Raw genomic sequence first — 14,343 nt, 5'->3', positions numbered from 1 at the left:
GCGCCCACGGCGATATTTGCCAATATATTGGCTAGTGAACAATTCCAGTTCCTTCCGATTGATCAATGTACACAAGATTTATTTACTCGTGTATAATACACACTCGTGTGTTATATGCACCCTTAATTATGGGCAATTAAATTCTGGAAAAATATATCTGTGTTGTATAATACACACAGACTTTTCTTTTGTATCATTTCAAGCTGTCAGCATAAACCACGAAATTTACGATCTTTCAACTCTGTTTTTTTTCACCAAAATTTTATTCTAATAAGAGCCACGTATTTCTAATTTTGAGAGCGCCCTGGGCACTTATTATGTCTAATACGGTATATCATTGTTTTGATTTGGTACAATTAGAAATTCGGTTAGAACTTTTGGGAAACTGATTATAATAAATGAAACTGAAAAAATTACCTACTTATAATTACATTTGTTTGTAATCAGAAACAAATTTTTTAAGTGGCCTTATCTGAACTAGCCTAGTAGTGATTATTAACAGTGCAAACGTTTATCATGCATCACCGCAACAGAGACTGTGTATATATATCTCATATCTACATCTGAAGGTACTACATTACATAACAGCACTCTCGTGCTTGCGTGGGTAAGCAAGGAAACAATGTGTATTTTTATCGTAGTAGCTGACCCTTGCGTGACCTGATTTGGGATCTAGAATTAGGTCACGCCCAGCTGGTGTGCCCGACCCTCGAGGACCCCGCAACGACCCCGCAACGTTCTACGTCTCCATCATGACAGAAACACCAATACTCCATATCGCAAATGCATGTCTTAATTACCTTGGGTGGCCGTCCGTTCTCTGAAGTGGCTCCAAGTTGATAACTTCGTCGGTATCATTGACAACCACTCGGCAGTTGCTCTCTGGTATCAGAGCCAGGTCCATGGAACCTCCCTTAGCTTTCGTTGACAATGACACTGGACACTTGTACATGGCCAGTGTGAAGAGGAAGAGATAGAACTTCGCCATCATATATGGGTATCCGACATGTGTTTTGTCCCTGCGGTACACTCAAGAAACAACACTGGACTGAGAATCGCTACAAATGACAGCTAATATCGCTTTCCGACCGCGCCGTCTCATTGGTCGGCTGTCCCGTTGTATGAAAACACCGCGGGGACATCAGTACTGTGGGGTTATCACATTCCGCTACGGCGAGATTGCACGAGCAAGTGGTTGAGGAAAGAGGCACAGATTTGTCTTATTGCGTATTGTACGTTTGAATACATGGCGTTTTATGAAATGTGACTTATAGTGGTATTATAAAGTTGTTTAGGTTTAATTTTAACGGTAATATAATAACATGGGTTTATCGTATATTTTAACATAGGTTTATCGTATATTTTAACATAGGTTTATCGTATATTTTAACATAAGGTTTAGCGTATATTTTAACATAGTTTAGCGTATATTTTAACATAGGTTTATCGTATATTTTAACATAAGGTTTAGCGTATATTTTAACATAGGTTTAGCGTATATTTTAACATAAGGTTTAGCGTATATTTTAACATAGGTTTATCGTATATTTTAACATAAGGTTTAGCAATATTTTAACATAGGTTTAGCGTATATTTTAACATAGGTTTAGCGTATATTTTAACATAGGTTTAGCGTATATTTTAACATAGGTTTAGCGTATATTTTAACATAAGGTTTAGCAATATTTTAACATAGGTTTATCGTATATTTTAACATAGGTTTAGCGTATATTTTAACATAGGTTTATCGTATATTTTAACATAGGTTTAGCGTATATTTTAACATAGGTTTAGCGTATATTTTAACATAGGTCTATCGTATATTTTAACATAAGTTTAGCGTATATTTTAACATAGGTTTATCGTATATTTTAACATAGGTTTAGCGTATATTTTACGACCCGTGAAGATCCGGAGTAGAACATAGATTTAGGTCTTCAGCAACCCATGCTTGCCGTAAAAGGCGACTATGCTTGTCGTAAGAGGCGACTAACGGGATCGGGTGGTCAGGCTCGCTGACTTGGTTGATGCATGTCATCGATCCCAATTGCGTCGATTAATTAGGGCTGGGACGGGTAACTCGGGTACCCGGGTCGGGTTGGTACTGAGTAGGATCCGGGTACCCACAGGTCTACCCGGACCCTTGGTTAGTCACGTGATATATTGTTTGATGACAAAAGTTATCTAGAACTCTATGGTTACACTACAAGTCACTAATGTTCGCATTTCTTTCTGACTATGCACCCATTCCTTCTGACTTTTCATATGGTTGAATAAAGATATAACTAAATTCAACTTCAGTGTATGAATGACCAGATTGTATACTAATAATAATACAAAGAGAATCTCACCCGAGTGTCTTTTGATATCAAATATATCAACGAGTGTTGATATATTTGATATCAAAAGACACAAGGGTGAGATTTTATTTATCATCCAACATCATTCATCAAACTTTTTCAGTTTGTAGACAGTAATAAGCAGTGTCTTAAGTGTAAAAAGTACTGCTAACAGCTTCAGTAGCAGAGCCATTAGTGATGTCATTTGATTGGGACGTCATGGTAACCAATGACGTCACAATGGTCTGCAAAGCACTGTGATACAATTTCATTGCAGCGATATCTACAGAGTAGATATCGCTTGATCTCACCCTAGCGATATCTCCCGTGAGAGCCAGTTTTGGATGATAAATGTACATGTATCTAAATACGTTTTGCCAGGGCTATCCTAAAAATGTTCCCATTCGGACATTTTGAGACATCTCCTGAGACCTACAGTGGGTACCCGGGTAGGATCGGGTAATAGGGTGGGTGGGTACCCGGGTAGTAAATTTTTACTCGTCCCAGCCCTAGCGTGGATCGATGCTCATGATGTCAATCACTGGATCGTCTAGTCCAGACTCGATTATTTACAGACCGCCGTCATATATCTGGATTATTGCTGAGTGCGGCGTTAAACAACAAACAAACAAATAAAACATATATTTTACTGATTGTTAATTCCATCCGAAACAGAAAGTCCATATGCCCATAAACGATTACCTTTCTACATATAACTGGACTTATGTTGAGTGCGATCTTAATAAATAACCAAACAAACAAACTTTATCCCCCCGTTTACTGAAACATTCAAAATGAATTGGTGTTAAATTGCGATGAAAGTGCTTTAATAAATTCACATTTTTGTTTCGTTCCTCTCTGATGCGTACAGCATTTCAGGGATTTTGGTAAATTATTTAGGATTCACTTTCTCTTTGACCTTTAATACGCAATAAAACGGCCACTAGCTATTGATGTCTGTCTTGAAAGATCGAATACAGGTATAGAAGAACGACATTAATCTGCCGTGGTCTGACACGACGTGGTTTATTGTGTACACAAAGCCACGCGGTGCATCTCAGCATCTTGATTTATTTCAGTTATCAACAAATTTATGTGGGTACATTTACCCTTTCTCTTGAGTTTATATCTGATTTGCATCGAAGCGAAATTGCAATGTCAGTTGGCATTTGTAAGTTCAAACCTATTCTATTGAAACACGCCTATTAATGTGCACATTTATAACGGCATTAACAGCGAACTGTCCACGGAAAGAGGTCATGGAACGTGACAAGCAGTAATCCAGAAAGTCGTGAATCAAATCATTAAAACCACCAGAAGAATTATATTATGTGTTTCCTCGCGGAGATTTTACGACTTTGAGTCCATATGCATTTTTATCATAAATGTTTGTGAGACGTTTGAAAAAACGTGTCGCTACATTTGGCCCAAATATAGTCCACGTTGTTGCTACATATGGCCCAAATACAGTCGATGTTGTCGCTACATTTGGACCAAATATAGTCGATGTTGTCTCTACACCGGGCCCAAATATAGTCGATGTTGTCTCTACACCGGGCCCAAATATAGTCGATGTTGTCTCTAAACCGGGCCAAAATATAATCGATGTTGTCTCTACACCGGGCCCAAATATAGTCCATGTTGTCTCTACACCGGGCCCAAATATAGTCCATGTTGTCTCTACACCGGGCCCAAATATAGTCCATGTTGTCGCTACAATTGGCCCAAATATAGTCGATGTTGTCGCTACACTTAGATAGTTTCCATTATTTGGTTTAAACATTGATTTGTGACGTTTTGAGGAACAGTTTCATGTGTGGGGGACAAAACGACAGGCTAGATCGCATCGATTGATGACCGCATGTCACAAGTGTATGGGGATAGGTGCCCTAGCTATTCCACTGTTAAACGTTAGGCAGCTATGTTTAAGGCTGGGAGAACAAGCCTTGATGATGACCCTAGGTCTGGACGTCCCTCAACTTCCATCAATGAAAAGATTCAATCAAGGCGTCAGAAAAACTTATACTGTCAGATAAACGTATTACCAATCCTGATCTTGAGGAAGACACAGACCTAAGCTATGGGTCCATTGAAACTATTATTCATGAATATTTACGAATTTACAAGATATCTGTTCGTTGGGTGCCAACGTTTCTAATTTCTGATCTTGAGGAGGATTTCGTCAAATTCAAAAAGAGTTTAGTAACGTGTGATGAAACATGGGTCTACCACTATATGATCCCGAATCAAAAAGTCAATCCATCGAATGGCACCATTCCACTTCTCCGGCGCCAAAGAAATTCAAGTCTTCAAGATCAGTGAAGAACCTTATGGCCACTGTATTCTGGGATGCAAAGGGTGTGATCCTTGTTAATTACTTAGAACGTCAAAAGTGCCTACTTTGCTGATTTGTTTCATCGCCTGAGATATTTTATCAAAGAAAAGCGGCGAGGAATGCTGACTGCTGGAGTTCTACTACTTCATAACAATGCCTCTTCTCACACCAAGGCTACTGTGCTACAATGTGGGTTCGAGCAGCTTCTTCACCCTCCATACTCGCCAGACCTGGCACCAAGTGATTTCTACCCGTTTCCTAAACTGAAAGAACACCTTCGTGGAAAGCACTATGACGACAACGATGACCTCAAATCTGCCGTGAATAGGTTTTTCAGGGTGGCTTCAGAAAACTTCTTCCTGACTGGATTGAAAAGTTTCACTATCGATATGAGAAGTGCATTGAAAAACAGGGAGATTATGTTGAAAAATAAAATTACAAACATTTTCTAAATTGTTGGTTTTGTTTGTTAGTATCAGAAAATTTTGGCCAGCTCTCTTACGATGACATGGAAGTCACCTGGAACCTGATTAATCGTCTATGCTCTCTCCGATCCATCGCGATTCCGTAGTTCCCCAGTATCCCATGCTTGTCTTCATGTAGGGATTCCAGGCAGAATAGGTCCCCTGTATTCCAAGGGGCGGTCGGGTAGCCTAGTGGTTAAAGCGTTCGCTCGTCACGCCGAAGACCCGGGTTCGATTCCCGACATGGGTACAATGTGTGAAGCCCATTTCTGGTGTCCCCCGCCGTGATATTGCTGGAATATTGCTAAAAGCGGCGTAAAACCATACTCACTCACTCACTCACTCCCCTGTATTCCATGCGTGTCTTCATGTAGGGATTCCAGGCAGAATAGGCCCCCAGTATACCATGCGTGTCTTCATGTCGGAATTAGCACAGAATAGGTCCACAGTATCCCATGCTTGTCTTCAGGTAGGGATTCGGACAGAATAGATCTCCAGTATCCCATGCTTGTCTTTATGTAGGGATTCCAGGCAGAATAGGTCCCAAGTATCCCATGCTTGTCTTCATGAAGGGATTCGGACAGAATAGGCCCCCAGTACCCAATGCTTGTCTTCATGTAGGGATTCGGACAGAATAGGCCCCCAGTACCCCATGCTTGTCTTCATGTAGGGATTCGGACAGAATAGGCCCCCAGTATCCCATGCTTGTCTTCATGTAGGGATTCCAGGCAGAATAGGTCCCTAGGATCCAATGTTTGTCTTCGTGTAGGGATTCGGACAGAATAAGTCCCCAGTATCCCATGCTTGTCTTCAGGTATGGATTCGGACAGAATAGGTCCCCAGTATCCCATGCTTGTCTTCATGTAGGGATTAGCACAGAATAGGTCCCCAGTATCCCATGCTTGTCTTCATGTAGGGATTCAGACAGAATAGTTCCCCAGTATCCCATGCTTGTCTTCATGTAGGGATTCGGACAGAATAAGTCCCCAGTATCCCATGCTTTGTCTTCATGTAGGGATTCCAGGCAGAATAGTTCCCCAGTATCCCATGCTTGTCTTCATGTAGGGATTAGCACAGAATAGGTCCCCAGCTCAGTATCCCATGCTTTGTCTTCATGTAGGGATTCCAGGCAGAATAGTTCCCCAGTATCCCATGCTTGTCTTCATGTAGGGATTAGCACAGAATAGGTCCCCAGCTCAGTATCCCATGCTTTGTCTTCATGTAGGGATTCCAGGCAGAATAGTTCCCCAGTATCCCATGCTTGTCTTCATGTAGGGATTAGCACAGAATAGGTCCCCAGCTCAGTACCCCATGCTTGTCTTCATGTAGGGATTCCAGGCAGAATAGGCCCCCAGTATCCCATGCTTGTCTTCATGTAGGGATTAGCACAGAATAGGTCCCCCGCTCAGTATCCCATGCTTTGTCTTCATGTAGGGATTCCAGGCAGAATAGGCCCCCAGTATCCCATGCTTGTCTTCATGTAGGGATTAGCACAGAATAGGTCCCCCGCTCAGTATCCCATGCTTTGTCTTCATGTAGGGATTCCAGGCAGAATAGTTCCCCAGTATCCCATGCTTGTCTTCATGTAGGGATTAGCACAGAATAGGTCCCCCGCTCAGTATCCCATGCTTTGTCTTCATGTAGGGATTCCAGGCAGAATAGTTCCCCAGTATCCCATGCTTGTCTTCATGTAGGGATTAGCACAGAATAGGTCCCCCGCTCAGTATCCCATGCTTTGTCTTCATGTAGGGATTCCAGGCAGAATAGTTCCCCAGTATCCCATGCTTGTCTTCATGTAGGGATTAGCACAGAATAGGTCCCCCGCTCAGTATCCCATGCTTGTCTTCATGTAGGGATTAGGACAGAATAGGTCCCAAGTATCCAATGTTTAGACTTAAAGAGGACATTTTAATAAGCCTGCAAGGTTTTGTAACTCACCGACTCATGAAGTCATACACTTCAACTTATTTTGGTACAAACATCTACAAAAATAACTCTTGGCAAAAGAAAAAAGGAATATGACGATTATGAGTGCAAGGTGAGATGCATTGAGTGAGTGAGTGAGTACGGTATTACGCCGCTTTTAGCAATATTACAGCAATATCACGGCGGGGGAACCAGAAATGGGCTTTACACGTTGTACCCATGTCGGGAATCGAACCCGGGTCTTCGGCGTGACGAGCGAACGCTTTAACCACAAGGCTACCCTACCGCCCCTGTGATGCATTGAACACACGTTGATCGACATATGGCCATCTCATACACACAACGTTTAAGCCATGTGTCCAGTGGTTCTTAAGATCACGGCTTTAAACCTTTATAAAATTTCAGATTTAGTTTTAAAAGGTCAATAAAATGAAAGAACCTGCTTGCAAGTTTTCAGCTTCATCATACGTATAACAGAAGAAATATTTGAGAGTATTATCATTGTTTCAAAATACGTCATATTTATTTCTATTTTTTATTAATAATTTAGACGTTTTACGATAGGACTGAACAAACATTTTAGGGGATATTACTTAATTATTTTTGTACTAAAAGTCTATCTTAGTCGGTACTGATATACTGCCTTCGTTTTAGTTTTAGTTGACAAGCGTTATGTGCTAAGCGTTACGACTCCATGAATGTTCCATCCGGAGAGAATCGTCACGATATGGCTGAAATATTGCCGATGTGACGTTAAATATTAACTCACTCACTCACTCCATCCGGAGAGAGGAGTAAACATTGCTCCATGATAACACGCTCGCCGAGAAAACTGTTACGTAATATTTTTCATTTCTGCATACTCATGTCTTAAAAACATCGAGGTAATCTCTAAATTCAGCTAGTCAGCACGGAAGATTAGCACCAGTGTATTGTTTAAATAAGTGATAATTGAACATGCGACCATTCCATGACCTCTAAGAGTATCGGTGTTATAAACAACGGCCTTTATTCGGGGTACCTCACTGCTGAGATACACCGAATAAAGACTGACTACTAATTGATGCTTCTCTTGTTGAAGTTCTCATGTTAAGATAAGACATGTTCACTTTTTATCTTGTTTGTTCTTAAAGTATATTGCTATTAGCTATTGCATTCTAGGTTGTTTTTTGCTTTGAATGTACATGTACTCTACATTTTTAATTAGGCATTATAGATTAAGTTTTGTTTTGTTTTGTTTGTTTGTTGTTTAACGCCGCACTCAGCAATATTACAGCTATGACGGTGGTCTGTAAATAATCAAGTCTGGACCAGACAATCCAGTGATTGACATCATGAGCATCGATCCACGCAATTGGGATCGATGACATGCATCAACCAAGTCAGCGAGCCTGATTAAGTACACCAGTAAATTTATTATTATAGTTAGGTTTGACCATGTTGAACTAGAAATTATCTAACAATATGGTGTATGTTACATGGTATAAAATATAGTATAATAACATTTAGACATACATAAGTTCAGCAAGTTATAGTCACATGATACTCGGACCCGTGGAAGCAAAGTCATTCTTGTGCGTGTGTGTGTGTTGTCAGTTATATATTTTATTGTATGTTCGCAATCAAAGTGCACATAAATGATCAATGTATCTTTCCCTAATTACTGTATGGTTTCTATTCAAATGAGGTGGGCACGGGTGGCCCAGTCGTCTAAGGCGCCGCGATTCGCTGTGCAGAGTTGCGTCCCTTGGGCACGCCAGAAACCTATGATTTTGGGTTCGAATCCCGGTTCGCCCCAATTATGTTTCTAGGTTTGTCAGCACCATACCCGTGCTCGTGGGTTTCACCGAAGTGGTAAACGTCTGAGACCTGCATCACTTCGGGCTTTCCTCCCACATTAAGCTGACACGCCGTGATATAACTTGAATACTGTTAAAAGCGGCGTTAAACCCAACTCACTCACACTCTATTCAAATGATTCAAATTACCTTTCATCTAATTAATGTGTAAATAATGTACGTATTAAGCAAGGTAACTACCCAAAGACGAATGTATCTATACACGTCTTTGCTGTGCCGAAAACGCAAAACCTAAGAGCTCACTGAATAAAACAACAAATCTTCTGTTGCTCATCTATTGCTATATTCTCAATATTGTTAAGCTCCGTTTATGCATATGTATACATTGTCCCCATTCAATAACATGCCGTTCACTATATGAATTTTAGTATTTAAGGGTAGTTTTGATATAAAATATGTGGTTATATTATTCAACTAGCAGATTGAAATCTTATATTAATATGTATTTTCTTATTATTCGGTGTAATAGTATTATGTTAGTATTCCGGGCTGTGAGGTTTGGGATATCAGTTCTTCTTCAAACACAGGTGTCCACAACGGTTTATCCCCACTTTGCCACCAGGCCACCAGGGATTAACAGTAGCAATGTTTATACAAGCATGGGGGCCATATCAAAGTCACCAAATACTGAACTGAGTTCACCCCCTCAATTAATGTCAAAAGTGTTCACTGGCAATATTGATGAGCGAATTTTCTTATTTGTTGATTAATTACTGATTAACGATCAACGTTCAGTTTGTAGATCCTGCTATATAAGAAGGTTAATTTTCAGTTCATTCACTGCAAAATGGCAAATGCACAGGTGGATATTCAGTTCATTCCCAACAGTGGTGGTGGCAGAAGCCTTGTATATCAAGGTTATCAGTATCGTGGGAAGAGGACCAGAGGTACCAGCATCCACTGGAAGTGTTGCTTATCAACATGCCCAGCTACCATCAACACATCGATCGACTTCATCACCACAGTCAACAACATCCACAACCATGACGCAAACCATACCAAAATTGCTGTTGATAAGTTTGTCGCTCAGTGAAGAACATGGTTAAGAAGGACAGCAGATCCATTCCTCCAATTTACCTCAGAGTTAAATGGTATGCATGAGTTCCAATGTGTTCCAATGCCAACTTAAAGGTTGTCTTTTCCACTATAGACAAGCCATCTGGAGAAATGTCCAACGGTTTGGTCTACAAACCAGTTTCTCTTCAGCTCTTGCTGTGGTTCTTCTTGTTCGCCGCGCCTGTGCCCTGCCTCTCCTGAGACTTTGTGACATTGACGATGTGTGGCTAAACGCTCTTCAAGATGCCGACTTATTCAACCCTGCCATCCTTACTTACTTACTTACTTACTTTGGAGATTTAACGTGCGCTTTCCGACTGATGCGTATTTCGCACACGGGCCCGGCCAGGCCATTTAACGTGTTTCCGAAAGGGGCGAAAGTGGTCTGTGCAACCCAAGAGGGGGCTTTATGGGTTGCTTATATAGAATTTGGTAATTTTGAGATTTGGAATAGATGCCGATTGGGTTGGGGAGGAGAACTAAGGGAGCTGGGTATGGTGGATGTTTGTTTGTTTATGTGATTTTGATTTGGTAGGTTATTGTGTTTTTAGATGCGTTTTATTAGTTCCGTTTTTATTAAGAATACGCCTAAGGCCTTGAAGTTTTCTAGTTTATTTTGTGGGTTTAGTATTGCTTCTAGAGTGAGAGCCTTGTTTAGATTGAGGGTGGTTTGTAATGCGGTTCGATGTGTTAGGTAGTGTGTGCAGTGGATGAGTGCGTGTTCTGGGGTTTCTGGTTGTTTGCAGTGTGGGCATCCTCCAGTTTGCAGATTACATGACAGAAACTTGGGTGGAGGTTCCTGGCCGATCCATGTGGAACCACTTCAACAACGACGGTGCCAGAACAACTAACCACGCTGAGGGCTGGCATGCCAAAATGAATACAACTGGACATTCCCACCCCATCTTGTTCAAGTTCATCAACATCATCCAGAAAGAAGAATCCAATACTGAAATGGTCATCAGCCAACTCCGAGCAGGTGGACGTCAGCCTCCACGTAAGAAGAAATACAGAGAACTAGACCAGCGTCTTCAAAGAGAAAAGGACTTTCTTCTAGCTTGCACCAAAACATCCATTGGGTATGCCGATTCAGTGTCACGTCTCACTTGACTGTAAATATGTGTATGAATGTATCAAAATGCTAAATGTAATGTTATTTAATGCTATGATATGAAGTGCTATATGGAATGAAATAATGAAATACACTGTAAATATGTGTATGAATGTATCAAAATGCTAAATGTAATGTTATTTAATGCTATGATATGAAGTGCTATATTGAATAAAATAATGAAATTTTGTGCATATCATATATCAATTTTTTTAGATGACCCCTGGTGCCTTCTATTGTGTAACCAATTAGCATGCCTGACTGATTTTCATACTGGGAACAATAGGTGGTGGCAAAGTGAGGAGATCCCCCACAACACTTTATTTATGATATGATAAATCATACATCATCTATACAATCATGATTATGGTAACGAGACAGACATGGCCAAGCGGCATCTCAGAAGCGTCAGAGAGCCAACCTTCCTAGCCGCTGTCCGAAGGTCAAGTCCCGACTAACAGAAAGTATTCACTGACCAGCTGCCACGTATCGAATACGATACCTCTCTGGTCAGCCTGCAGTATCCCGCACCTCATCCACAACGTCAAGCTTCAGAGGCCAACCGGCCATTCTCTAGCGCTGATTAGGAGCCACTGACCTGCACATGACTCCGTGCTGTTGGCCATAGTTATAATAACCCAGTAGTCTGTCTTACAGACCCTGATACAAATATATATCAAATACAGCCCATGCAAGTCTAAAATGTTTGGCAAGTCTAGATTACTGCAGTATCATCTGAAAATGAAGAGAGTCACTGGGTTCCCGTTATTATATTTTTATTAAGATAACTGAACAACTGTTTTTTCTGTACGATATGTTCATTTCAGAGACTAGATGTTGATCTAATAGCCAAGCTGCCGTTATGATTTGTATTGGGCAGCACTGTGAATATTTATCTATATACATTTAACTTATTTAACTCAGGGAAATTATAAGACATATATAAACTCCCCGTTGAAACCTATATCCTGCTAAACTGCCTACGATATTAGGTTTATTTAAGTAAAGTTTATCTTTACGTTTTCCCTACATAACAAAGATCATGTAAGATTATTTTAGTAATTGATAACGTTTGAAAGTAGTACAGGTCTTACTGAAGAGGGTCTCTAATTTGTTTACAATGCATTGTCCTCAATGATGCTGTATCATTTGTATTTTAGTTTCAACCAAATGTAAAATCTCCACTTCGTTGTTTAAATATGCACTTGTTTATTGTATGATATCTTGTCAGTAGGATTTATGCTGTAACTGTTTATTCATAATCCTCGGAATATATTATTAGTCTGAGGTTGTAGTTGTGCTTATGTTTTATTGTGATATGTGATATAAATGACGGATGAGATACACCGAATAAAGACTGGCCACTAATAGATGCTTCTCTTGGTTATTTTAAGGTAAGGTGAAATGGGGTTTAACGTCGCGTTCAAGATTATTGCACTTATATAGCGACGTGCATGCACGTGTGTGTGTGTGTGTGTGTGTGGCTGCTTGTACTAGTCCGGACTGATGCCGATTTATAGTGTTAGCTCACTGAGATACGATGCCGCTGTTTAACATGAATACCCCACTCAGACACAGTATACTGACTCCGAGCGGACCAGTCCTTGTTTTAGCCCCTTAATGCCGAGCGCCAGACAGGGTAACAACTAGTAACATATTTTAACGTCTTTTGGTATGACGCGGTCGGGGATCGAACCCCGGACCTTCCGCTCTCCGGGCGGACACTCTACCACTAGACCACGGAGGCGGTCTGGTTATTTTAAGGTGTGCGGTCCCAAGCTAATTCTCCGACAACAAATTCTAGGTAACTAGCATAGGCCAAACAGAATAGGTGGACAATTCGGGCCTGCTTGAACTTGTTTCGTCGTTTTCTCCTCCATCCTAATGGCGACACTTTGCCTGGGCCATCCTACCGACAACCTCTCCAAATGTTGCTCGAATCATTTTTCTTCGATGTCAAGTTTGGTTTTCGTGGTAACATGTGCGAAAAGTTACTTTTTTTCCATTGATACCTCTCGTATTTGGATGAATCATGATGACAGACTTCTATGCGCTGAGGTATGGGTTTCTAATTGAGCACCTACTTTGATTTTTATTGGATCATTTTCACTTTGAATCAAGGTCAAAACTCCTAATTTTGCAAATTTTGGAACATACATGTTAGGCTCCCTAATGACCACACCTATGCCACATTTCAATACATTCTAAATAAAAATATGGCCGAGATTCATAGCCCTTAAAGGTTTCTAAATATGGCGGCAATGTTTTAAACCGGATTTGAATTCTGTGAGTATCGTGAGGGACATCATAGCTTGGATCAGCTGCTCTGGCCTTGTAGTGTCCTTCATCCCACCATACCCCTCCTATCCGTTGTCTGTCGCTGTAACTGTAGATGCTTGACACGAGAGAGGTATCTGGGATTGCCTATTTCCCAAGTAGAATGACCGAGTAGGATTACCACGCGGTGTAATGTGTATTAAATTCTTACTCAAAAACAGTCAAAAGACCTCTCGCCACGTGTCTGAATCTTGATCTGTTTTCAAACGCTAACCTTGGTAGACTTCTGTGTCAGAATATCTCACACACCTGCGTGGTAGACTCACGGACCTTAGTTATAAACCCACGTTTGTCTATTGTATTGTAGGTATCTTCTATCTCGAAATTACTTCTTGGGAGGTTTTACTTTTTCCCTTGTAAGACCTGATTTGAGCTGCACTTGGAACTTGGACTTTGTGTTTCAAACGTCCAATATATTTAACTCGAAGACAAGAAGTGAAGCCTTTTTCATTATGGATGCCTTAGAAACATATTTAAAAGAATTATCAATTTTTAAATATAGGCGTGCCCTTGGGCAGTTTAGATGCTGTTCCCACCAGCTCCGAATTGAGACTGGGAGGTATAAAAAGAGTTAAAATCTAAAAAGTTGTGTCTGGCTTGCAATCAAAATCAAATTGAAGATGAATTTCATTTTTATAATAATTTGTGATCGATATGTACATTGAAGACGAAAATATATACCCAAAAAGTTTTACCTGTACCCCTCCATACATACGTTTAATATTATATGGTTGAATAAAGATATAACTAAATTCAACTTCAGTGTATGAATGACCAGATTGTATACTAATAATAATAATACATGTACATGTATCTAAATACGTTTTGCCAGGGCTATCCTAAAAATGTTCCCATTCGGACATTTTGAGACATCTCCTGAGACCTACAGTGGGTACCCGGGTAGGATCGGGTAATA

General features: G+C 40.5%; 1 protein-coding gene across 1 annotated transcript in view; it reads right to left on the bottom strand.

The window, feature by feature from the left end:
• LOC124152564 (probable serine/threonine-protein kinase drkC) overlaps positions 1-1,095 on the bottom strand; it is a 65,718-nt gene extending 64,623 nt beyond the window's left edge. The window contains exon 1 of the mRNA XM_048394517.1: positions 801-1,095. Within this exon, the coding sequence (XP_048250474.1) occupies positions 801-991 (191 nt within the window). The 5' untranslated portion in view covers positions 992-1,095. The remainder of the gene's footprint in view (positions 1-800) is intronic.
• Positions 1,096-14,343: the final 13,248 nt, after the last annotated feature.

The sequence above is a fragment of the Haliotis rufescens genome, unplaced genomic scaffold, assembly GCF_023055435.1.
Source record: "Haliotis rufescens isolate VD_foot unplaced genomic scaffold, xgHalRufe1.0.p SCAF_13, whole genome shotgun sequence".
Taxonomy (NCBI): Eukaryota; Metazoa; Mollusca; class Gastropoda; order Lepetellida; family Haliotidae; genus Haliotis; species Haliotis rufescens.
The sequence above is the reverse complement of the archived record's forward strand: the minus strand, read 5'-3'. Positions and strand labels throughout refer to the sequence as shown.